The sequence below is a fragment of the Scyliorhinus torazame genome, chromosome 22 (genome assembly GCF_047496885.1).
Source record: "Scyliorhinus torazame isolate Kashiwa2021f chromosome 22, sScyTor2.1, whole genome shotgun sequence".
Classification (NCBI taxonomy): domain Eukaryota; kingdom Metazoa; phylum Chordata; class Chondrichthyes; order Carcharhiniformes; family Scyliorhinidae; genus Scyliorhinus; species Scyliorhinus torazame.
In genome coordinates, this window is record NC_092728.1 from 93081668 (window position 1) to 93107761 (window position 26094).

Here is a 26094-nt window from a genome sequence, read left to right on the forward strand (position 1 = left end):
CTTCATAGGGGCAGCAATTCTGACAAAAGGCCTCTGCGTGAAATGGTCACCCATCTTTTCTGTTTTGGGGACATTGGGAGACCTCCTTTGTCTTTCCAACAGTTTCTGTTTTTATTTCTGATTTACAGTAATGTACACTTTCTGCTTATATTCACTGAGAAAGATAGCTAATGATTGAACTGGAACCGTTCAATAATGAATGGTCCCCGCTTAAAAGCAGTTAACGTTTCACTTTCCAACCTCAATTCCAGCATTTCCTGGTGTTACTCTTGATAGATAAACAGAACCATTCTGGACTGGTTGAGGAAGAACCAGGGAACCCCCCCCATAACAGAGAACATGCCTTACAATACGCTATACTGAGAATGGAAAATCCTGACATCATTCAACACAGAAAAGAATCTACTACTCTACTGATTGACAAAGAAAACACCCTCCAGCTTCCTCCTCCATATATCACCAACTGGAGCAAGGCTACACAACGTCAGACCTTGGTACCTTGGGCGCGATTCTCCACTCCCACACCGGTTGGGAGAATCGCCTGGGCCGCCAAAATTTCCGGGGACGCCGGTCCGACGCCCTCCCGCGATTCTCCCGAGCAGCGGGAACGGGCCAGTCGGGATTCGCGGGCCACAGGCCGGAGAATCGCCGGAGACACCCAAAATGGCGATTCTCCGGCACCTCCGGGATTCTGAGGCCCGGATGGGCCGAGCGGCCAGGCCAAAACGGCGGGTTCCCCCCAGCGCCGTCCACACCTGGTCACTACAGTCGTGGGCGGTGCGTGAACGCTGGGGGGGGCGGCCTGTGGGGGGGGGCGAGGGGGGATCCTGCACCGGGCTTCACCTTGAATGTGGGGTGGCCCGCGATCGGTGCCCACCGATCGTCGGGCCGTCCTCTCTGAAGGAGGACCTCCTTCCTTCCGCGGCCCCGCAAGATCTCCCCCATCTTCTTGCGGGGCGGATTATGACAGGACGGCAACCATGCATGCGCGGGTTGGCGCTGGCCAACCCGCGCATGCGCAGATCACGTCCGTTATGCGGCACCGGCCGCGTCATCTATTTGGCGCCACTTTTACGCGGGCGACAAGCCTGGCGCGTGTAGATGACGGGGCCCCGATACTGGCCCATTGTCAGGGTCTGAATCAGTCGGGACCGGGGCCGTTCCGCACCGTCGTGAACCTCGACGGCGTTCACGACGGCGCGGCCACTTCAGCGTGGGAGTGGAGAATCCCGCCCCTTGCCTTTGGCACCTTGCCCTTGTGATCCTCGGCATTGAGTGTTCGCAGACTGCAGAAGATAGCACAACCCTGCTCTATATTCTCCTCTTCAATGTCCGAGCAGCACACCACACCAACCAAGGGTCCCTGGAATGTATTCAGGGGCAGACCCATGCACCCTTCACTTCCTTCCCCCAACTAGTCATCAACTAGGCTAAGAGCTTCCGAGAAGCCCCACTGCTGCCATCACCGAGTTCAGCGGCCAATATGAAGTGAGGACGGTTTCACACCTTTTCAGATCCCCTGGTGACAGTGTCGGGGATAGATGTCTGTCCTGTAACTTCTACATTGTGTAACTTGGGAATCAGGTCCGATTGCAATTGTTGATGATAAGTGCGGCCGTGGTCATCTCTCTGTTGCCCACTGAGGCATTTTGGTTCCAGCCTGGCTGGACAGTCTGTAGGAGACTGTCCGCAGACCACAAGGGACAGGGAAATGAATTAAAATACGTTCAAGAAATAAACAGGCGGTGCAAATCGAGGACCTTCTGAAATGCTAGCGCCGGGTCATTCCGAAGAATTCCTTTTTTAAAAAACATTGATTTAGGTTGAAAACTGTGGAAAAACTTTTTTTTCAAAACATCGAGAGGAAAAAAACAGCATGCAGACTGGAAAACAAAGCAGAACAAATTCAGTTTTGTCATCTTTTGAGAAAGAGATGTTCAAAGTAAAAATGTTAAACAAAAATAGGATGTAGAGTAAATGGGAAAGAGCAAGTAGAGAGTTGGGGGAGGGGCCTCCCTGGTCGTACTTACTGCCGTAAGTGGAACTGGCTGCCACACCTGCAAGGAAATCAGAGGAAGATCTTAGAGAGACACAGACAGTGGCAGAACTGCACTTTGCACAGGCTCAGTATTTCCCTCCAGTTGCTGATCTCTACCCGCTTACCAGTGTAAAATGGGGATTGCATATAAAGAAAAATACAGCACTCCCACCCTCAACTGAGCTAACAATGATGCTTTTTGCACACCGGAGTACAATTTTATATACATCACTACGTACACATTCTTACACTTGCAGAAGCGTTGCTGCCTTTTGATATCATCCCTTTGAAGGACAGTAGTCCATCCAGGTTATAGGGATAGAAATTAATTCTTTCTGTTCATTTTCCCTGGACAGGAAGGGTCAATTTTGAAATGCAAGCCACCGATTCCTGCCTATGTTACCAGCACTGCCACCTTGGCAGAGACAGCCCTGCAGGTGCACCAGGTGGCCTCCGAAAACATGCATTGGGTCCCTTACAGTTATAAATGAGGGGTCCTGACATCTGTCTTAGCCCTGGTTGTTTTGAACTGAGCTCGGAAAGTCTAAGCTCCTTCCTCGAACCTTTCCACGTCTCTATTTCACTATCCTCCTTTCCAATACTCCTTAAAATCTCACCATTTTGACCAAACCTTTGATCGCCTGTCCTAATATCTTCCTATGTGGCCCGGATGTTTTATTTTTGCAACATTTGGTTATGTTAAAGGTGCTATTTACACCAAGTCCTTGGGTAGCAGTTTTGGGGATTTTGGAGGATCCGGGAGTGCAGACGGGGAGATAGGTCAATGTGTTAACTTTGTCTGCCGGGTAGCTCGGATAAGGATCGTGTTAGGGTGGCCAGCCCCAAAGCTCCCCAAGGCAACTAGATGGGTGAGTGATATGGCAGAATTCCTCCAATTGGAAAAGATAGAGGGAGGGATTCTATGATTGCCGGCACCAAAGTCGCGTTTGGCGATTGAAGAATCCGTTTTTACTGCGAAATCGGGGGCAGCGCCATTTTTCGGACGCTCCGCACCCTCAAAAACGGCGTACTCCAGGAGTATGCCGCACGCCATTAGGACGGCCTCAGGACGTCACCTGAGGCCCTCCCCCGATGCTCTACCCCCGATGGCCCGACTTCCCGATGGCGTGGCACATGTGTCCTCTCAACTTTCGTGAACCTGGCATGGAGGCTGCGGACTGTGTCCAGCGCTACCACAGTCGGGGGGGGGGGGGGGGGGGGGGGGGGGAGTCAATCCGCCGGCAGGGGGGCCTTCAGCGGGGGTTGGGGGGACTGGTGGGGGCTGGTCCAGGGGTGGCGAGGGGGGTTACGGGGGGGGGCACTATCCGGCAGGTCAGGTCCGTACACGGCCACCGCCGACATTTTGGTCGGAAGACCGGACGCTTCCTCCGGACATAGCCGCAAAATCGGAGAATCCAGCCCAAAGCTTTCCTTTCGGGAATCGGGGGGGGGGGGGGCTCCTTGAGGTGGAGGCTATTCATCTTCTTCTTTAAGGATTGGTAAACGTCAGCAGAGGGGAGGGTGAGGGAGGTGGGACCTTTGGGGGGGTTTTAAATCTACTTTTTAAAGTATAGTTACAAAGTGGGGCAGGTAGAATTTAAGACAGGGGGTTTTGTTGAAAAATACTTGTACAATATATTGTGTGTTCTGCATATAATCTGAAAATGCTTTGAATAAGATATATATTTTTTTAAAGGTGCTATATAAATATACACACGCAGTGTGTGCTGGGTTCTTCTTTAAGCATTTCCTGCCACCAAAAAAGCAATTTTAAATTGTAGCAATTTCTTAAAAGTCATCCTTGTGGATACAGGGACGGAGCGGGATACCACAACAGGTGCTGCCAAAATAATGTGTTTTTTTAAAGTATTTTTATTAAAAAATTTTAACATTTTAACATTTAAAGCGGACAACAGTACAAAGTAAAACCACCCGAGGACTCTATCAAATCCCCCAGCCACGCCGAAGCACAGGGTGGAGGGACTGACCTCCACCCCAATGCCACAAAATGTTAATGAGGCACAAGGCCAGCATTTATTGACCCTCCCTAATTGCCCTTGAGAAGGTGGTGGGGGTGAGCCGCTGCCTAGGACGGCTGCAGTCCATGTGGTGTGGGGAGGGAATTTCAGCATTTTGAGCCAGCGCCTGTACATTCCGGCAGTGCTTTTCTTGCATGAATGTGCGGCAGAAGCTGCTCCCTGGTTACCCCCACTAACTTGTGTCTTGCTGCTTGTGGTGTTCCTTGTGTTGCTAAATTTAGCATGGTTGGCGTAGTGTTCACAAAGACCACAAATAGCTTTAAATTGCACAGTACGAAGTCTTACAACACCAGGTTAAAGTCCAACAGGTTTGTTTCGATGTCACTAGCTTTCGGAGCGCTGCTCCTTCCTCGGGTGAATGAAGAGGTATGTTCCAGAAACACATATATAGACAAATTCAAAGATGCCAAACAATGCTTGGAATGCGAGCATTAGCAGGTGATTAAATCTTTACAGATCCAGAGATGGGGTAACCCCAGGTTAAAGAGGTGTGAATTGTACCAAGCCAGGACAGTTGGTAGGATTTTGCAGGCCAGATGGTGGGGGATGAATGTAATGCGACATGAATCCCAGGTCCCGGTTGAGGCCGCACTCATGTGCGCGGAACTTGGCTATAAGTTTCTGCTCGGCGATTCTGCGTTGTCGCGGGTCCTGAAGGCCGCCTTGGCCGCGGGTCCTGAAGGTACATTGGCGAGACCATGCAGACGCTGCGACAACGAATGAACGGACATCGCGCAACAATCACCAGGCAGGAATGTTCCCTTCCAGTCGGGGAACACTTCAGCAGTCAAGGGCATTCAGCCTCTGATCTCCGGGTAAGCGTTCTCCAAGGCGGCCTTCAGGACCCGCGACAACGCAGAATCGCCGAGCAGAAACTTATAGCCAAGTTCCGCACACATGAGTGCGGCCTCAACCGGGACCTGGGATTCATGTCGCATTACATTCATCCCCCATCATCTGGCCTGCGAAATCCTACCAACTGTCCTGGCTTGGTACAATTCACACCTCTTTAACCTGGGGTTACCCCATCTCTGGATCTGTAAAGATTTAATCACCTGCTAATGCTCGCATTCCAAGCATTGTTTGGCATCTTTGAATTTGTCTATATATGTGTTTCTGGAACAGACCTCTTCATTCACCTGAGGAAGGAGCAGCGCTCCGAAAGCTAGTGACATCGAAACAAACCTGTTGGACTTTAACCTGGTGTTGTAAGACTTCGTACTGTGCTCACCCCAGTCCAACGCCGGCATCTCCACATCATAGCTTTAAATTGAACAAAGCTATAAATTTATTAACACTACTTATTTGGAATCGTCACTTACTCTGATATCATTCACAATTGAAAATAAACATATAATCTACACTCATCGACTACTAATCTCTACACTATTACATTAACTATGATCTGCTCTCACTCACACTAACTTCCCTTCAGTCTGTTCTCTAGCATTCTCCTCAACCTCTCACCCACAAGGCTTAGCATCAATGTCTTTAAAACTTGTACATCTAGCTCCCTCTAGTGGTTGATTTAGACATTACATTAACCCTTGCCGTTCTTACATTTATGATAATGGCACAGTGCTGGCACCAATTCGTCACACGTGTGCACCAATTCTCAGCTCTGTTTAGTTGATTGGGAATTAAAGGGAGCTTCCTGGCCCTTAACAACTTGTTTGACTCTTTGATCCAAAGTCTCTCTGAATAAAGAAAGCGCATCCAAGATATTGGTCAGATCATTAGAGGCAGGAATCGCACAAGGTGCAGTGAGATACTTCCTGCCGCTTCGGAGCTCATAAATCTTCAGCGTGTGATGGTTTAATTCAGCAAGTCTCCCCATTGGGAAGCTGACATTGTGAACTCATTACTCAGGGCTTTTCACCGACGTGGAGATGAATATTTTCCTCAGACTTGTACAACAAACGATTTGAGAAAAGGCTTGCCAATGTTTGTAGCCCTGCAGTTAAAGCAGAAAATCCTGGAATTTCGCAACTGGCTTGCCAGCACTTGAGAAATGAAATAGATTTTGAGGGTAAAATCCCTTCATCAGACTGAGAATCTCCCAAGACAAAGCTTTACCTGTCCTTCACTCTCTGTGGTCTATACCTGCGACGTATTTCCAGCATTCTCTGTTAATAGTAAAATGAATGATACCAAGCAGCTAATTTGATATATTTGTTTCATTTTGTTTAAAGAAAAGGTACCTTGCCACTGCCAGAATAATGCCATTGTTTTGTATTTAGCCGGGTGACAATTTGTTTTTAAAAAGCACATTTAACATTTAAAAGATCCCAAATGCTTCACAGGGGCAGAATCTAGATGAAATGAGGTTTGATGGGGGTGTTCAAAATCATGACGGGTAGATGGGGAGAAATTGTTTCCATTGGTGGCAGAATGGTTGAGAACCAGAGGACTTTAAGAACTGGAGGAGTGATGAAGAAAAGCGGGTTTCTTAACACGGCGAGTGGTTAGGATCTGGAATGTACTGGCTAAGAGAATGATGGAGGCAGATTCAATCATGGCGTCCAAAAAGAAATTGGACAGTGATCTCAAGACGTAGAGTTGCAGGACTACGAGGACAAGGCAGAGGAGTGGGAATACATGAGAAATAGGAATAGGCCAGTTAGCCTCTCGTGTCTGCTCCGCCATTCAATAAGATCGTGGCTGATATTATTGTGACCGTAACTCCATTTACCTCCCTGCCCTTCATCACCCTCAACTCCCTTGTTGTTCAAACATTTCTCTAAATCAGCCTTGAATCAATTCAATAAGCTAGCATCCACTGGTCTCCGAGCAGATGGATTCCAAAGATTAAAAACCATCAGTGAGAAATAATTTCTCCCCATCTCAGTCTTAAATGGGAGGCATCTTATTTTAAACTATGCCCCGAGTTATAGATTCTCCAACGAGGGGAAGCATTCTCTCAGCATCCACCCTGTCAAACCCCCTCAGAATCTTATGTGTTTCAAAAAGATCACCTCACAATTTTCTAAACTCCAGTGAGTATAGTCGCAACATGTGCACCCTTCCCTCACAAGTCTATCCCTTCACGGGGCAACACAGTGGCACAGTGATTAGCACTGCTGCATCACGACACCGAGGACCCGGGTTCGGTCCCGGTCCTGGGTCACTGTCCGTGTGGAGTTTGCACATTCTCCCCGTGTCTGCCTGGGTCTCACCCCCACAACCCAATAATTAGGGGCTGGTTTAGCACAGGGCTAAATAGCTGGCTTTTAAAGCAGACCGAGGCAGGCCAGCAGCGCGGGTTCAATTCCCGTACCGGCCTCCCCGAACAGGCGCCGGAATGTGGCGACTCCGGGCTTTTCACAGTAACTTCATTTGAAGCTTACTTGTGACAATAAGCGATTTTCATTTCATTTTTTCATTTTCATGTGCAGGGCAGGTGGATTGGCCACACTAAATTGCCCCTTAATTGAATTTTTTTTCAAAAAAAGACTATCCCTCCACCTCAGGCATCAACCTAATGAATATTCTCTTAGACCAAACTGTACACTACTCGAGGTTGAGTCTTACCAATCCTCTCCACAGTTGTAGCAAGACTTCTCCACTTTTATACTCTTCCCCCTTGTAATAAAGGCCAACACTCCACTTGCCTTCTTAATTACTTGCTGCACCTGCATACTAACGTTAAGTAACTCATGTCCGAAGGCACACAATTCCTTCTCTACTGCGATCTCTTTCCATTTAAATAAAATTCTACTTTTCTATTCTCGTTGCCAAAGTGGACCGCCTCACATTTTCCTAAAACTGCCAAATTTTTGGCTACTCACTTAATTGAGCTACAGCTTTATTGAAGACTCTTTGTATCCTCCTCACAGCTGCCTATTTTTGATTCATCGGCAAATCTGGCTACAATACAGTCAAACCCTTCATCCAAGTTATTAATATAGATCATAAATATCTGAGGCCTTAGCACTGAACCCTGTGGCACTCAGCTGGTTGCCAAGTAGAAAATTGTGCATTTATTTCTACTCTATTTTTTCTGTTAGTTAGCCAATCCTCCATTCACGCTAATATACCACCCCCAAAATCTTGAGATCTTGCGCAGTATTCTGTTATGTGGTATCTTCTCAATGCTGTTTGGAAATCCAGATACACCACATCTTCTAGTTCCCTTTATCCACCCTGCTTGTTACATCCTCCATGAACTCCAATAAATTTGTCAAACATGATTTCCCTTTCACAAAACCATGTTGGATCTGCCTGATTATATCATGATTTTCTAAATGTCCTGCAGTAATCCTTAATAATGGATTTTACTAGTATCCCGATGACAGGTGTTAGACTAAATGGTCCATAGTTTATCATTTTCTGTCTCCTTCCTTGAAAAGAGGTGTTGTTGCATTTGCATTAAATGAGTAGCTCACACAGAGAGCAGACATGGGCATGATGGGCCGAATGGCCCCCTCTCTGCTTTTACCATTCACTGGCTCTATAAATGGATGCCAAGCCATTTGTATTTATTTTGCATTTTAAAGCAATTTAGGCAAGCTGGAATGGAGCTGACAATGTCCACTATGGCAAGGGGCAAATTTCAAATTCTGAAGCTCATATCCCTGCCCTAAACTTTGTTTCAAAGATGATGGGGTTGCAGATGTAGCAACATTGGTTCCGAAAATGTTTCCTAATCCGTGATTTACAAATGCGCACTCTTCCCTTTCCCACACAGATTCCATGGGACAACAGGCAAAGCATTAGCTGGAAATCCCTATCTCCAGCCTTTGCCAAAAACTGTGTTGAACACTGTGGCAAATTTCACTTTTTAACTTGTGGTTCAAAACAGGTGGGAGTCAATCAGCCTCCCATTATATACCCTGCCCTGATCCTGTTTTCCATCGGATAATTGGATAGTTCTCTGTTGGAGCCCACATAATGGGCGGGATTCTCCGATCCCCTGCCGGGCCGGAGAAACGCCGGGGGCGGTGTGAATCCCGCCCCGCCGCTCCAGCGCTGGCTGCTGGATTCTCCGGCGCCGGTTTTTCGGCGGGGGTGGGAATCTCGTCGACCCGGTCGGGGGCCGTTGGCAGTGGCCCCCCCCCGGCGATTCTCCGCTCCGCGATGGGCCGAGTGGCCGCCCGTTTTCGGCCAGTCCCGCTGGCGGAAATCAAACAAGGTCCTTACCGGCGGGACCTGGCTCTGCGGGCGGTCTGCGGAGTCCTCGGGGGGGGGGGGGCGCGGGGGTATCTGGCCCGGGGAGGGGGCCCCACGGTGGCCTGGCCCACTGATCTGCGGGCAGGCCTGTGCCGGGAGGGGCACTCTTTCCCTCCGTGCCGGCCGCTGTAACGGTCTGCCATGGCCGGCGCGGAGAAGAACCCCCCCCGCGCATGCGCTGGGATCACGCCAGAACACGCTGGTGCTCCCGCGCATGCGCCAACTGGCCCTTTGGCGTCGGTTGGCGCGGCGCCAACCCCGCGGCCGCTGGCCTAGTCCCTGAAGGTGCGGAGGATTCCACACCTTCCGGGCGGCTTGACACCGGAGTGGTTCACGCCACTCCTCGGCGCTGGTACGGCCCGTTCCGCCGGGTAGCGGAGAATCCCGGCCAATGTTCTTACTTAGAGATCATAGAATCTCTACAATGCAGAAGGATGCTATTCAGCCCGTAGAGTCTATACCAACCCTACCTAAACCCAATAACCCCAACAAACCTTTTGGACACTAAGGGGCAATTTAGCAAGGCCAATCCACTTAACCTGCACATTTTTGGACAGTGGGAGGAAGCCGGAGCACCCGGAGGAAACCCACGCAGACACGGGGAGAAAGTGCAAACTCTACACAGACAGTGACCCAAGGCTGGAATTGAACCAGGGTCCCTGGTGCTGTGAGGCAGCAGTGCTAACCACTGTGCCGCCCCAACAAAATTATTAGTAAAACAATCAGTAGGAATAAAGGGTGGGATTCGCCGACCAAACTCGCTGCGTGTTTTTCGGCGGCGGAGGCAGCCCGTCAGCTGGATTTACTGACCACCGCCGTTGTCAGCGGGATTTCCTGGTGACTGCACACCTTGTCGCCAGGAAACCCGTGCTCCGGCGTGGCAGCGGAATATTCCGCCAAAGTGAGCAGCCGGTAGATCGCGACCACAATGTCTGCACATCGGTGAGGTAGGAATCTGGCTGGAATCAGCTTTCCTCTGCCTGAATGTGACTGAATAATAAGATTTATAACTGGTTTTGAAATGGCGTAGCATAAATGGAGAGTTCTTTGGTTTTTACATGTTTGTGGAACGCTCCTCATTGCTTGAGCAGGGAAACTTGCCCAATTGCGCTACTTTTTTCGGCGGGCTGTGAACTGGCCAAATCTGTGATTTTATGTCAGGCCCCAGAGGAGGTGAAAATGTCCAGTTCTGAGGGATGACAAACTCTTTCCCACTGACAATCATCCCTTCTTTGCCTGGGCTTCAAGATTTTTGACCAGAGCTGTGAGCTGTTTACAAGGGTTTAATGAGATAGAGGGTTTGAAAGCTCAAGAGACTTTGAACCGTCCGATGGTTAGAAATAGACTGTAACACAATCACAGCTTCCAGAAGTGGCAAAGCTGCAGGAATAATATACATACAGCTATTAGCTGTTCCCATTGGGTACGGACTGTAGCTGCCTGGTCGCCACGACTTGGCTTTGTAATTCTTTCTGCACTTCCCACAGTCTTGTCCTGTTGTGTTGTGTTCACAATCGCACATCAGGTTGCCTTCCTTGAAATGGCAGCTGTTTGCGTGCATGTTGCATTTACACCTGGAACGAGAAGGAGAGAGTGTAACAGAACAAGAGAAGAAGTGCAACGGCAATTATCCCCTGGCGCCAGTGTTCTTTGGAATCGGGAGTTCAGCCTGTGTCGAACTGATCAATGATTGGGACGGCCGAATGTGCGGAGTCCTGCGCGCCTTGGGAACTCCAGCTCTGTGATCTGCAGCTCCAATTAAAATGAAAGCATCTGCCATCATGGTTGAAAGGCATCAGCCATTTTCCAGAATTAAACTACCAGCTGTATTGATGGATTCTGGTATTCAGCAACCTCTAATTGATGCACAGTTATTTAAAAAGTAAATAATTTAAATAGCAATTTGGACGGATTTCTCTCCCCATTCCCTTTCTAGTGAGCTCCCTCCACCAGACACCATCAATCCTTCAGGTAAAGTAGGGGAGGTTGATCCCCAGATGGTCCATTAAATGGCAGGTCCAAAAATTCCTACAATACAAATGGGACATACAAAGTCAGATTCCTTCATAATAAAAGTCTCATTACTCTGTTTCCCACTGTAGAGTCAGCAACCGTTCAACTTTTTAATTAGAGGAAAGAGAGAGATTACAGTTATAGACTCATACACTTCGGACAATCCAAAGTGCTTCACAGCCAATTAATTACCCTTTTAAACATCAGCAATTTGTGATTTTGAGATGGGATGCACTCGACCTGCATTTCCAACATCACTTAAAAAGTTTGACACCACCCTGGACAAAGCAGGCTGTTTAATCAGCACCCCATCCATCACCTTAAACATTTACCTCCTCCACCACCAATGTACAGTAGCAGCTGTGTGCACTATCTATAAGATGCACCGCAGCAACTCACCAAGGCTGCTTCATTTGCACCTTCCAAATCCGTGACCTCTACCACCTAGAAGGACAAGGGCAGCAGATACATGAGAACGCCACCGCCTGCAAGTTCACCTCCAAAGCACACACCATGCTGACTTGGAGATACATTGGCCGTTCCTTCACTGTTGCTGGATCAAAATCCAGGAACTCCCTCCCTAACAGCACTGCGGGTGTATCTACACCACACGGTTCAAGAAGGCAGCTCACCACCACCTTCTCAAGAGCAATTTGGGATGGTCAATAAAAATGCTGGTTTAGCCAGCAACGCTCAAGTCCCGTCAAAATCATAATAAAGAAAATTCAACCTCCAGAATTTATGCAATAATCCCAACTCCAGCTCCACCTCATTGCGTAAAGCACTTTTGGACTTTAAAAGTTAGGTCTTTGTTCTAGACTAGGACGTTTGCTGGTGTTGCATTGAGAGAAACCAAGGCTAACGGAGATGCAAAATAAGTCATCAGGCTCAACAAAAGCAAAATACCGCGGATGCTGGAAATCTGAAATGAAAACAGAAAATGCTGGAAATGCTCAGCAGGTCAGGCAGCATCTGTGGAAAGAGGCAGAGTTAATCTTTCAGGTTGGGATGAATTGACAACATTTCCATATTTCTTCAGTTCTGATGAACGAAGGGGAGGGGGGGGGGGGGCAGGAAGAACAAGGGAGAAGGCCTGTGATTGGGTTGAGGGCAGGAGAGCTGAAATAACAAAAGATTTCATGATTGCAACACCCAAAGAGAGTGCCAATGGGTATAGTAATGAAACAAAGATTTCCGTTCCCTTTGTGTATGGACTGCAGCTGTGAATGGCTACATTGCAACCATAGATGAGCACTTACAAGATTATGGGGCCAAATGCTGCAAAACGTGATTAGAATCGATAGGTGCTTGATGACTGGCGCAGACATGATGGGCTGATGTGTCTCTTTCTGAGACTTTAGGACTCTATCTGAATGTAACAAGAAGCAGGATAAAGAAAAACAAGACCAGGAAAACAAAAGAAAATCACACTGAGCAAGTTGGAGGCAGAATCACTAAATACAATGCAGACGGAGGCCATTCGGCCCATTGAGTCTGCACCAACCCTGCACCTTATCTAGGCCCATGCCCACACCCTCTCCCTGTAACCCAGTAACCCAGTAACCCCCACATAGTCCTTTTGGACACTAGGGGGCAATTTTAGCATGTCCAATCTACCTAACCTGTGCATCCTTGGACTGTGGGAGGAAACCGGAGCACCCGGAGGAAACCCACGCAGACACGGGGAGAACGTGAAAACTCCACACAGACAATCACTCGAGGTCGGAATCAATCCCAGATCCCTGGCCCTGTGAGGCAGCAGTGCTAACCACTGTGCCGCCGTACTGCAGAGGTTATGATCTCAAATGTGTTGAACTCGATGTAGGGTCCAGAAGACTGTAGGGGGCTTAGTTGAAAGATAAGGTGCAATTAGTTCCTTGAGCTTACACTGAGCTTCACTGCTCGTGTGCTGTAAACCTTCAGCCCCTCTTCAATTATACCACCTAGTGGCCAAACCTGGAACTGGATGTTTACATGGCACCTTCAGGCTATCCAAAAATACTTTGCAACCAATGAAACTCTGAAACAAGATCAGTCATTGGAGGCAAACAGAGCAGCCAATTTTCTCAGCAGCTTGCCACAAACAGCAGTGAGAGAAATGACTACATAATGTGATCTAGTGTTGGTTTGAATCAGGAAATCTCCTCCCCTCCTATTCTTTAAATAGTTCCACAGTTCGGTTTCCCCTTATAAGAAATAAGCAAACTTTTCCTGAATGCTAGTTATGTTGGAGGACAAAGTGGGGATAGGGTTTCGTTTTTTCAGTCTCCTGGGGTGGGTTTGGTGCGAGGCGGGTGGGTTGGAGTCATAAAGTCAGAAACCCACCGGTCAAAAATGATGTTGCAATTCCCCCAGTGGAGGGTTAATGGAGGGTCAGTCATCTCGCTGGCTGGTGGCGTTAACGCCATTTGAATCTCGTGAATTTTCATTAAAACAGCTGTTCACCTGTGTCCTGTCAGACTGTACAATCTTGTGTCATGTCAGCAGGAAATCACATTGACTGTCAAACTCGATTGCTGCAGAGTGACCTGCACAAGATGGCCCTCGGCTGGCAAGAGACTCTGAGGTGAGTGCAACACTTCCCACCATAGTGCTTCGCTGCTCCTGATGCCGGGGGCTTCCTGCCCTCCATCTCCATGCTGAGCTGGTCTTCATGGACCCTCCTGCTTCACCGTCTCTGTTCCGTACAGTGTCGGAGGTTGGGGAATACAGGGGTCTCCTTCTCCCTGATCCCACACACCAGTGTCTATCTGGACAGCACTGTGTAGTGGGGCTCATACAGCCACCACAGCAAAGGTCTCAAATCGACCAAGGGGTGGATATTGAGGTGAGGAGGGGGTGGGTGGGAGGGTGGCCTGATTAAGACGGGGTGGGGGGGGGACAGGGCAGCATGGTGGCACAGCGGTTAGCACTGCTGCCTCACGGCACCGAGGTCCCAGGTTTGATCCCGGCTCTGGGTCACTGTCCGTGTGGAGTTTGCACATTCTCCCAGTGTTTGCGTGGGTTTCGCCCCCACAACCCAAAGATGGGCAGGTTAGGTGGATTGGCCACGCTAAAATTGCCCCTTAATTGGAAAAAATTAATTGGGTGCTCTAAATTTTAAAGAGAAAAAAAAAACATGGGAGGGAAATATGGAAGGAGGGCTGTGCAAGGTGGGGGTGGGGGAGGGGAGGGTGTAGGGTGAGGGCTCAGGGTGGCAAGCAGGAGGGCTAGGGGGTGGTTGAAGAAGACCGACAATGAAGGCAGAGGGAAGACGAGGGGAGGGAAGCTGGACCCCAACAGGCTCCATTAAAAGCTCACAAACAAGATGCGGGGGGGGTCAAATGGACACCACACTGCTTATTGGAAGGGGATGGACGAAGTCTCAAAATGTGGTGGGTCGAGGTCCAAGTGGGGCATGGGTGTGTCACAGCTGATGGGGTCCGGGGGAAGGTTGTTGAATTGAGTCATTGAATTGAGAAACAGATTTTTCTTGAGGCTACTCGCCTCTTCCCTCTGGGTTGCTCACACCCTGCCCGGTCAGGTGAAGACAGGTGGGCTGGAGAGGGCGATACGACTGAGCTGGACTGGTGTTTAAACATGACGCCACGACCTTTGAACCTGACAGCTGAGGGAGGGCGGTCAAATCAGCTGCCAGCTCACAGGAGAGTGGGAGGGGAACTCGCCTGTGGATAATTAATGAGCTTCCAAGTGAATCTGCCGTAGGATCCCGTTATTCTGGTCGGAGAAACAGAGCAGCCCACCACCACACGTAGGCTCAAAATGGGAGAATTCTGCCCATTTTTCCTTGGTTTTTATATATTTGATTTTGTATTTATTATATTAAAAAGTTTTCCCATCAACATTCTATTATAAATTGTTAAGTAAGCTTTTATATTGAAAGATCCATTTATTGCCCAAACTGTCCATGTGACCCATCGAGACAATTACCCGCCCTGCCTATGGCATTGGGTAGATAAAGGAACCTCTCCAGATTTCAGGCGGTTCTTGATCCAGAATCCAAGTAGAATATCTGGTGTGAAAACCCAAATATCTTATAGATGGAGTAAGTGGAATGGAGTCAGAAAACACTGGTTTTGACAATTCCCATGAATAGTTGGAGGAAATTCTGTCTCACCTATGACTTGATGCAGCATAAAGTAAACGGCTGACCTGCCTCACTCAACCAGTCGGCCCAGGCCGTCCTCCTGTGGTTGTTGGGGATCCCTCTTCCCAGAAATATTGATACGTTCCTGCAGACATTCTGTTCTCCAGTTTGCAAAAGGACATGATTAGTCACCCATCCCAGTCCTCCAGCAATTAAGATTCCATTTCTAGTTACGCATCTGCAGGAATGTCCTATGAAAATACAGCAGGCCTTTACAACCAGTCTGGAGAGTACGTTGTTGTGAGGTGGGCCATTGTGTGGCCCATTTCCCAATATGTCCTCCCAGCAGGTGAGGCTCCACATGCAGTGCAATCTCTTGGAATCAACCCCCCCCCCCCCCCCCCCCACACACACACACACAAAGAGCAATTGACAGCAGGAGCCACCTTCCTTAGGAATGGTAGATGTTCTTCTGGATAGTAAATATCCATCGTCAGGTTGAGCAATGTGAACAATTTGGATTACACAGCTCCTGCTGTTGTGCACAAAGAATTTGAATAGACCAGAAGAGTGAGGAAGAGGTTGAGCTAAAATGTTTGATGTACCCTGTCAGCCGGATCTTAGCGGCTTGCTTCCTATGGCCCATGGGGGCATCAGAGGCAGGGAGAAGATCGAAAATAACCCCAACCAGTCAGTCTGCTGGTTCCCCAGATGCTGCCTGACCCCGGGCTATTTGGCCACTTGAGGACAGCCAATTGGTTTGATTTTCCAATAGACTTCCGGGTTCCTACAGGCAGGGAGAGCAGTGTACGTGCCTGAAGATGGCCTCCCCTCAGCTTGTAGTGGCCCTCCCTGCCTGCCTTGGTGCCGCAGCAGTGTAGGCCTTACAGGAGAGGGGTCCTCAACCCCTTTCAGGTCTGCCTGCAATACCCTTTTTTAAAAATTGAAACTTCTAAGAAGCTGGAGAGAGGGGCACCTCCATTTTGAAGCACTCCCTCCCTCATTTACCTGCCAGGGCGTCCTGCTGGCGCTTTCAAGCTGTAAGGCCTCTGATCGGCCCCCCAGCTTGAAGACCCTGCCCGTTGTCCTCAATTGGACAGCGAACCTGCCCTCTAGCCACTACATTGTTGCTCTGGAGTCATATCGAGCAACTGTTTCCCTATTACAGCCCGACAGTGGGGTCCAGAGTCCTGGAGGGAAAATCCTGCCCGTGAATTAGTCCAATCTACTTGGTGCTGTTGCTATCAACATAATTATACATTTAGAATCCTAGACATTTCCAGGCTAGAAAGAGGCAATTTGGTCCGTTGAGCTCGTTGAAAGCCCCACTTATTCCCATTCCATGCTCTTCTGCCAGACCGGGTGCTCCACATCCTAATAACACTTTGCAGAAAATCATTTTCTCCCAGCCACTGCCCTTGTTCTTTTGCTGATGGTCTCTGGCTCCCAATTATCAGCAGAAAGAACTTACCCCCCCCCCATCATAATTTCTCGACACCACTGATGGACGTGAACACTACAGTAAATATCACGTTTGTAACTATTCTTTCCAGTTGCCTGGTGAATCCAGGGTCAAATGCGGTACTGAGCTGTACGTTCCAGGCAGATCCCCCCTACTCCAGTTTGAACTCTAGTCAGCGTTAACTTAGCCGAAGCTAACCTGGTTTGTAGCTGGAATACTACAGCAGATCTCAGCATCCCTGTGCTAATCATTAAACTCAGCCTGGAGAGTGCAGAAATTAGCTCAGGGCCAGATCAGGCCCGGCTGTGAAGGCTCTCACAGTTAAATAGCCTGCCACGATTCCCCTGTCTAGAATAGACTCACGGATGAAAAATGGCCAGTTGGCTGAGCTTCTGAAATCTCGAGGCATCTAAACCCGGTGCAAGTCAGCAACCTTAAGCCATGAATGGAAATTTTTTTTAAAAATGCCAACTCCAATCTGGGCACGTTCCGATGCCAGCAAAATACGCACGAAGTTTGCAAAGTTGTAATGTGCACATCTGGCACACTAATATTCCCAATTAAGCAAAAACTGCCTCACAGACACCAAATTAGTTGACACAAAGTGCAAACAGATTGTTCTTTTCAAGTTCTTTTTATGGAAACATACCTCACAAGATATTCAAATTCAGCACCTGAGCCACGCTTGCTGCCTATTTACATAAGCCAGCCATTTTCCCATCTACGCAATTAGAATGGCACCATTTGGCATCTCCTGGGAGCGTTGGATCTTTTGAATCAAGATGCCATCTGTTTTCTTCTTGATCAATCCCTGCAGCCACTCTGTTGCTGTGGTGATTGATCACTTTTGTCGAGAATGTGTCTGGCGACCGGTCCCGTGTTTTGTGCACAACAGGGGTTCCATGGTGACATTATACTGAGTTGGTGGGATTGTGCCTCCAAACGGTAGAGGAACAGGAAAGTTTCTGTTATTCCACATGGATTAATCTGCCTCCACGAGGTCCGCCTCTTGTGCCTCCCAACCTCACCAGCAAAGGAGACACTGTGGCAGAAGGGGGCGCGGAATCTCGCAAGCGAGGTTCAAACCTCACCAGTTGAGATTTAGTGAACCGTAGGATTCCTCTGAATAAGGGTAAGGATGCTGACTTCCAAACTCTGACAGTCCTTTCTCATTCATAGCTCATGAATGTACAGTGTACCAACACATATAGTCTTCAGCCCAATCATTATCCTCTGACTAGGAATCAGAGAGTGATGGTCGAGGGTTATTTTTCTGATTGGAAGTCGGTGTCCGAAGGGTCCCGCAGGGATCAGTGCTCGCGATCTTGCTGTTTGTGGTTTATATAAATGATTTACACTTGAATGTAGGGAGGGTTGATCAGTAAGTTTGCGGACGATACGAAAATTGGTGGGGTTGTAAATAGTGAGGATAGCCTTAGATTACAGGAGGGTATAGATGGGCTGTTCAGATGGGCTGATCAGTGGCAAATGGAATTCAATCGGTTAAGCATGAGGTGATGCACTTGGGCAGGACAAACAAGGCAAGGGAATACATGATAAAGGGCAAGGGGTGGGGGTGGGGGGGGGGGCGCGTACCCTCGCCAGCGAAGCTGAAATGCCCTCGCCAGCCCCGGGGTGTCAGGAACTCCACTGGGGGCCCCGACCACATCGGAAGGTGACCCCCACCTCGCCGCCCCACGTACAACCCCTCCAGTGAGCCTGACACTGCCACCATCATCCACGACCCCACTGAACGTAACCACTTACCTTATGGAAATCCAGCCCTCCCACCCAAGAGCAGCCGCTGACCCAGGAAGCGGGGAAAACACGTGGGTTTGAAGGTGAGACTTAAATTACGCGGCTTCAAGACTCCTCTCCCCAGCGTACTCCTGGCGAATGTTCAAGCGATTGAGAACGAGCTGGACCTCAACGCTCGGCTTAGCTCCCAGAGAGAAGTGAGGAACTGGCTTTGCTTCACCGAGTAATGGCTCACTCCGGCCACACCAGATTGCGCCATCCGAAGGCTTCTCGAGCCACCTGATGGACCACACGAAGGCCTCAGGCAAGTCAAAGGACGGCTTACAAACAGCAACTCAAGCGTGCTGAGTCAATCAAGAAAAACATGCAGTGCTGGTCCGAGGCATCAGAGGATATCCTCCACGATTGCTTGGAGTCTAAGGACTGGTCCATATCCAAGGCCACGGCAGCTAACCTGGACGAGTACGCAACCACCGTCACAGACTTCATCAGTAAGTGTGTCGATGACTGTGTACCAAAGAAGACAATACGGGTGTTTCCCAATCGTAATCCCTGGCTTAGCCGGAGGGTTCACTCCCTGCTAAAGTCCCAGACTGAGGCGTTCAAGTCTGACGATCCTTATTGGGATAAGAAATACATGTACGACGCATGTAAAGCCATCAGGGACGCTAAAAGACAATACCGGGTCAAACTAGAGTCCCAGGCCAAAAACACAAACCCACAACATCTATGGCAGGGCTTACACGGGGTTACGAGCTGTACAGCAAGTCCAGGCAGAATCTCCGGTGCTGGAGCATCCCTCCCCGATGAACTGAATGGGTTCTATGCTCGCTTTGAACAGTCAGCCAATCCATCAGTGCCACCCGCCCCAACAGCCCTGGACCCACCCATACCCACTATTACAGCCTCAGAGGTAAGAGCTTCCTTCTTGAAAGTGAACCTGCAGAAAGCGAGGGGCCCCAACGGAGTCCCTGAGCGAGCACTCAGAGCCTGAGCAGACCAGCTGGCGAGTGTATTCACAGACATCTTCAACACCTCACTACTTCAACAACGACTACCGACTGGTGGCCCTGACATCTGTCATCATGAAATGCTTTGAGCGGCTAGTCTTGAGACGAATCAACGGCAGCCACCCAGGCGTTCTCAATCCACTGCAGTTCATCTATCGCCGCAACTGGTCCACAGCAGATGCTATCTCTCTGGCCCTACATTCAACACTCAAACACTTTGACAACAAGGACACCTACGTCAGACTGCTATTCTTCGACTACAGCTCCGCCTTCAACACCATTATACCGGCAAAACTAATAACCAAACTCTGAAATTTTGGACGTGACCCCTCCCTGTGCAGTTGGATCCTTGACTTCCTCACCAACAGACCGCAATCTGTCAGGATAGGTAACAGCATCTTCACCACCAAGGCCTCACAAGGATGTGTGCTCAGTCCTCTACTGTACTCCCGTTTCCTTTCACTGTACTTCAGCACGTGTGGCAATAAATCAAATCAAATCAATTCATCAAAGGACCCTGGGAGGCACCAAGGATCAGAGGAACCTTTGTTGTGCATGTACACCAGTGTTCTTCAAAGTCAGGGGCACGACCCGCGGGTGGGTCGCGGCCGGGTGTCGGGAGGGTCGCGGAGCCGTTGTCTGCGGCGCTCCCGATCGCACAAATCCCTGCGCAGCAGCCGGCTTTTCATAACGCGGGCTGCAAGCGCCCGCGAACATGTTTTTTAAAAAAACATTTGGCCGCATTGTGCATGTGCGCACGATGACCGGTTGCAGCTTTTTGTTTTCCAAGTTCTGTAGTGGTTTTTATTCATTTATTTTATTCATTTAATTTTTATTTTTTTCATTTATTTTATTCATTTTATTTTTTTTACAAGTTCAGGGGGGTTTTATTCATTTTTTTCATTTATTTCACTCATTTTATTATTTTTTTTTACAAGTTCGGGGGGGGGTTTATTTCATAAACCTTTACAGGAAAAAAATGCAGAACTTTGGACAGTTGGAGACTCCATACTTTCTGACACCAGAATGCTTCACCTTCATCCAACAGGTTCCATTGGAGGAGCGTGTACGAGGGCCAAAGGGACCCAAAACCATTTCCTCCATTTTCGTCAGCAGCAAACCAGGGGCGCGATTCTGCGACCCCCCGTCAGGTCGGAGAATCGCCGGGGGCTGGCGTGAATCTCGCCCCCGCCGGGTCCCGAATTCTCTGGCACCAGAGATTCGGCGGGGGCGGGAATCGCGCCGCGCCGGTCGGCGGGCTCCCCCCGGCCCGCGATGGGCCGAAGGCCCGCCGCTGTCAACCCTCGCCAGCCGGCGTGGATTGAACCACCTACCTTACCAGCGGGGGCAGAGGGCGGGGGCGGGCTCCGGGGTCCTGGGAGGGGCGTGGGGCGATCTGGCCCCGGGGGGTGCCACCACGGTGGCCTGGCCCCCGATTGGGGCCCACCGACCGGCGGGCGGGCCTGTGCCGTGGGGGCACTCTTTTTCTTCCGCCTTCGCCATGGTCTCCACTATGGCGGAGGCGGGAGAGCATGCGCGGGGATGCCGTGAGCGCCCGCTGACACTCCCGCGCATGCGTCGCCCGGCGTTGTCCTTTCGGCGCCGGCTGGCGTGGCAGAAATCACTCCGGCGTGGGCCTAGCCCCTCAAGGTGAGGGCTTGGCCCCTAAAGGTGCGGAGAATTCTGCACCATTGGGGCGGCCCAACGCCGGAGTGGTTCCCGCCTCCATTATGCCGGATTCCCCCGCCCTGCCGGGTAGGGGAGAATCCCGGCCCAGGTAAGAGAAAATGGTGGGTCACGCAGATCGGCCGGGTTGGGTCCCGAAGGTTGGCCGGTTGGTAAAAATGGGTCCCCGGAAAAAAGTTTGAAGAACACTGATGTACGCCGTCCCTTAAAGCAGCAGGGCAGGTGGATAAAATGGTTAAGAAGGCATATGGTATTCTTGCCTTTATGAGCCGAGGCATAGAGTTTAAGAGCAGGGAGGTTATGCTGGAACTGTATAAAATATTGGTTAGGCCACAGCTAGAGTCTTGTGTGCAGGTCTGGAATCCATATTATCAGAGGGATGTGATAGCGCTGGATAGGGTTCAGAGGAGACTTATCAGCCTGGGCTGGAGAGTTTTAGTTATGAAGAGAGACTGGATCGACTAGGTTTGTTTTTCCTGGAGCAGAGGAGACTGAGGAGGGTCATGATTGAGATGTAGAAAATTATGAGGGACATAGATAGAGTAGACAGGTAGACTCTTTCCCCCTAGGTGGAGGGGTCAATGACCAGGGGGCACAGATTTAAGGTAAGGGGCAGGAAGTTTAGAGGGGATGTAAGGAAAAACATTTTCACCCAGAGGCTGCTGAGGGTCTGGAACTCACTGACTGAAAGGGTGGTGTAGGCAGAGACCCTCATAATATTGAAGAAGTAGTTAGATGTGCACTCGCAATGCCAAGGTGTACAAGGCTATGGGCCAAGTGCTGGAAAATGGGATTAGAATAGTTAGGTGATTGTTTTTGACTGGCGCAGACAGGATGGGCCGGAGGGCCTTTTCTGTGCTGTAGACCCCTATAACTCTATGACTAATCAGCTGTAGTGGATGAGGTGAAATCCATCCCCAGTAACTAACTCTTTCATGGAAACACGAGATAAGCGTTGACAGAGGTATTCTACATTCAGGGGCCTCTGACCACGTGGGGAGAGGCAGTGGCTTTGTGGTAATATCATTGGGCGATAAATCCAGATCCCAGGCTAATGCTCTGGGGACACGGGCACAGGAATTCAATGTATAAGTCTGGAGTTGAAAGGTTGAGCGGGTTCTTCCTGAGTGTTGAGGAAAGGTGTGATCACTGTTCCCTCGGGCCGGTGAATATATGTCCCGGTCCTGCCCCAAACGTACAGGTACTCCATGTGGATATTGCTTGGTTGGTTGTCTCCCGCTCTACCCACTGCCTCTGTTTGGCTGGGTGACTTAATATTATTCCTGCATTTGGAGAAAGTCAAGTTCACCATCAAGGGGAGGGTATCGGTAGGTAGAGAGGTTCTACCTAAGATGGCAACCATTTCCTTTTTTATGGAGTTCGTCACCGTCAGTTGTTAGTGGGTTTAGGTTAGTTTTGTATTTAAGTCAATTAGGTGTTGTGTATTTTTCTCTTTTTTTGCGTGGTCTGGTTTTTCTTGACTGTATGAAAACTTTTTAATAAACGTATTTAAAAAAAAAGAAATTGCCTCGAAACCACTCAGCAAGAACAATTGGAGATGGGCACCAAATGCTGGCCTTCGGCGATGCCTGTATCCTATGAAAGAATTTAAAAACCTGTTTGAACCAGGGTAACAGGCAGGCAATGGCTTGCGATTAATATCTTAACCTCAATGAGCGTCTCAATGCTGCACTGGCTCATCAGCCTAGGATCTAGATGATGTACTTAAATCCTGCAGTGCGGACCAAGCCTACAACATTTTGACTCCGAAGCGAGAATGTATCCAACTGGACTAACACTCTGTCCGTGTGCAGTTTGCATATTCTCCCCGTGTTTGCGTGGGTCTCACGCCCATAACCCAAAGATGTGCAGGCTAGGTGGATTGGTAACGCTAAATTGCTCCTTAATTGGAAAAAAATAATTGGGTACTCTAAATTTATTTTTAAAAACTGGGCTGATACTCAGTGTGACGTGCTATGTTGTTGGTTATCTGTGAATTTAACTTTTGTCCCTGGTCGGTCGTGTTGGAGTTGGTAATGCAATTCACCAAGAGCTTAAATTCCAGTCTAAGATTAGACAGTGTCAGATTTTAAACCCTAGAGCAGACAGAATACAAATCAGGACATAACGGAGCATGTTTAAAATAGATTTGGAGATTATTTCATAAAAAGCACGGCTGTACAGTTGCAGCTTTTATGGAAAGATCTCACTTCGAAACAACCCGAGTGGAAAATTAATTTAAAACAGATCTTCGATCAATTGTTTTTACTCAAAGGGTGATAAGTGTTTGCCCTGAGCTGCCAAATAGTGTAATAGAACCATGTTAAAGGACATCAAAATTCACCTGATGGTGCTCAGCTGGGTGAGTTACGGGAAGAATGGGCCTCAACAGCCTGAAGGCTCCTTACTTGTCCTTGATTTTTTTTCTTTTGCCTTTATGTAAAACAAACCTTGGCAGCTGATAGTCCTCAGATACTCCATTAGGAAGAGCCTGTTTGCTGTTGATGTGACAGATCTGTGCATTTGCTCCTTTTACGCAGAGTCTATTAATGCAGTCTGAGGCTTTGGTTACATGAATATTGGTTATTAATTGATTTCTAAGGGCACACAGCAGGGCACAGGGTGTGAGTTCTCCAACCTATAGAGACGCACTGCTGCAGCAAACAATTTAGCACGTGTTATTTTCTGTTGAATCGGGAAGGGAGTCCACCCATTGATCAGACAGCGCTCCGAGCTGCTGTTCTCCCACATTGAACAGCGTTAACATCAAACTATATTTCTGCAAAAATCATTCACAGTTATCCACCACGTTGGTTCCAATATTGTACCAGAATAGATGGGCGTCTGGCGCAGCAGATATATTTCATACTTTTGGACAATGTTTCAAATTTTTAGAGGCAGAATAATCACTTTTCTGATCCTGTCTCCATTCCTAAGTCTGTTGGAGCTAGCTCCCATGGTAATATGCTACCAGAGTGTGGCACTTATCAGTGCTTCCATTGGCCTATGTTCTGAAACCTGACTTTTTTGTGTTCGACTAATCTCTCTTTAATATTCATGCTCGGGACACGGGCATCCCTGGCAAGGTTGGTGTTTATCGCCCATCCTTAGTTGCTCTTGAGAAGCTGATGTGGATCTTCTTCTTAAACCACTGCAGTCCTTGTGGTAAAGGTACCCCCGCAGTGCTGTGAGACACAGAGTCCCAGGATTTTGACTGCGTAGCGATTGTATGAAAGCCAAACGTACCTTTGGAGTTGAGGGTTGGAATCGGGAATGCTGAGTCTCGGCAGACGTCAGACTTTCCATGCACTTGCCGACTGGGAGTGGGCTCCACATACTCAGTTCTTAATTTTTAAGTTTGTAAGGCTCAGTGCGCCTGTGCGTGAAGAAAAATTGATCGAAAACGCAAATCATGTGGCCGAGAGCAGGATTCCATTGAAAATAAGTGTCCGAGGCAGGGGACAGGGAGAGGAGACAGGGAGAGGGGACAGGGAGAGATCCCCAGAGAACAGTCCCAGACAGGGGACAGAAAGAGGGGAGACGGTGGCATAGTGGCATTGTCGCTGGAAAAGTAATCCAGAAGTCCAGAGTCTTGCTCTGGAGACCCGGGTTCGAATGCCGCCATGGCAGATAGTGAAATTCAAATTCAATAAAAAATAAATCTGGAATTAAAGTCTAAAGATGACCATGAAACCATTGTCACTTGGTATAAAAACCCATCTGGTTCACTAATGTCCTTTAGGGAAGGAAATCTGTCGTCCTTACCTGGTCTGGCCTACATGTGACTGCAGATTCAATGTGGTTGGCTCTTAAATGCCCTCAGGGATGGGCAATAAATGCTGGCCCAGCCAGCAATGCCCACATCCCATGAACGAATTTAAAAAAAGGAGGGGCGAAGGAGCAGAGAAAGAAACTCCTGTTGTAAATGCGTCTAAAATTGCTGTTCTATCCTGGGTAGTAGTGCTGGCAATACAGCAAATGTTCAACCTATGTCCAAGGTTGAAATGAACCAACTCACACAATGATATTACTCAGAGGCACAGCACGGTGGCACAGTGGTTAGCACCGCTGCCTCACAGCACCAGGGACCCGGGTTCGATTCCCACCTTCGGTGACTGTGTGCAGTTTGCACGTTCTCCATGTGTCTACGTGGGTTTCCTCCGGGAGCTCCAGTTTTCTCCCACAGTCCAAAGATGTACAAGTTAGGTGGGGTTGCGGGGGAGTGGGCCTAGGCAGGGTCAGTGCAGACTTGATGGGCCAAATGCCCTCCTACTGCACTGACGGGATTCCATGATTGCATTTGGAAACGTGGGCCTATTTCCAGGGCTCTGATGATGCACAAAGATCACTTACCGCCCCAAATAGGGCGGAGAACGGATTCCGACACAGGAATCGGGGCCAGTGCCGGTTTGACGCCAGTCCGCCATGCTCTGCCCCCTCCAAACCAGCGTCACTGTGGCGCGCACCTTGCGCAGTTTCAGCGCATTGGCGCGTCATCGGCTGGCCCACCCACGATACTCCGCCCCCAAAAGACAAAATACATAGGGCTGGATTCTCTGTTTGGGAGACTAAGTGTTAATGCCAGTGGAGCATGTGTGGACTGCGCAGAACCCTCACTAATTCTGGTACCGGTGAGGGACTAGCCCCGGTGCCGCGTGGAACTCCTGCGGACCATGCCAAAAATGGCCGGAGTATGGGCAAGTTCTGGGCTGGGCACGGCTGACGACATGCACCAGTTGCACCGTTCAACATGGCGCCGGCTATGCGCAAATCCAACCCACCACCGCAACCCCACAGCCCACCCCCTGGCAACCCCCGGTCTCTGTTCGATT

At 49.2% G+C, this 26094-nt stretch overlaps 1 protein-coding gene across 8 annotated transcripts in view; it reads right to left on the reverse strand.

Moving 5' to 3' along the window:
- The window catches only part of ntng2a (netrin g2a), a 118673-nt gene that overhangs the window by 34454 nt on the left and 58125 nt on the right, over positions 1-26094 (reverse strand). For all 8 annotated transcript variants that reach the window (XM_072488605.1, XM_072488598.1, XM_072488599.1 and 5 more), the window contains 2 exons: positions 10648-10820; positions 2031-2057 (listed from right to left, as the gene is read on the reverse strand). In XM_072488605.1, coding sequence (XP_072344706.1) covers positions 2031-2057; positions 10648-10820 — 200 coding nt within the window. The remainder of the gene's footprint in view (positions 1-2030; positions 2058-10647; positions 10821-26094) is intronic.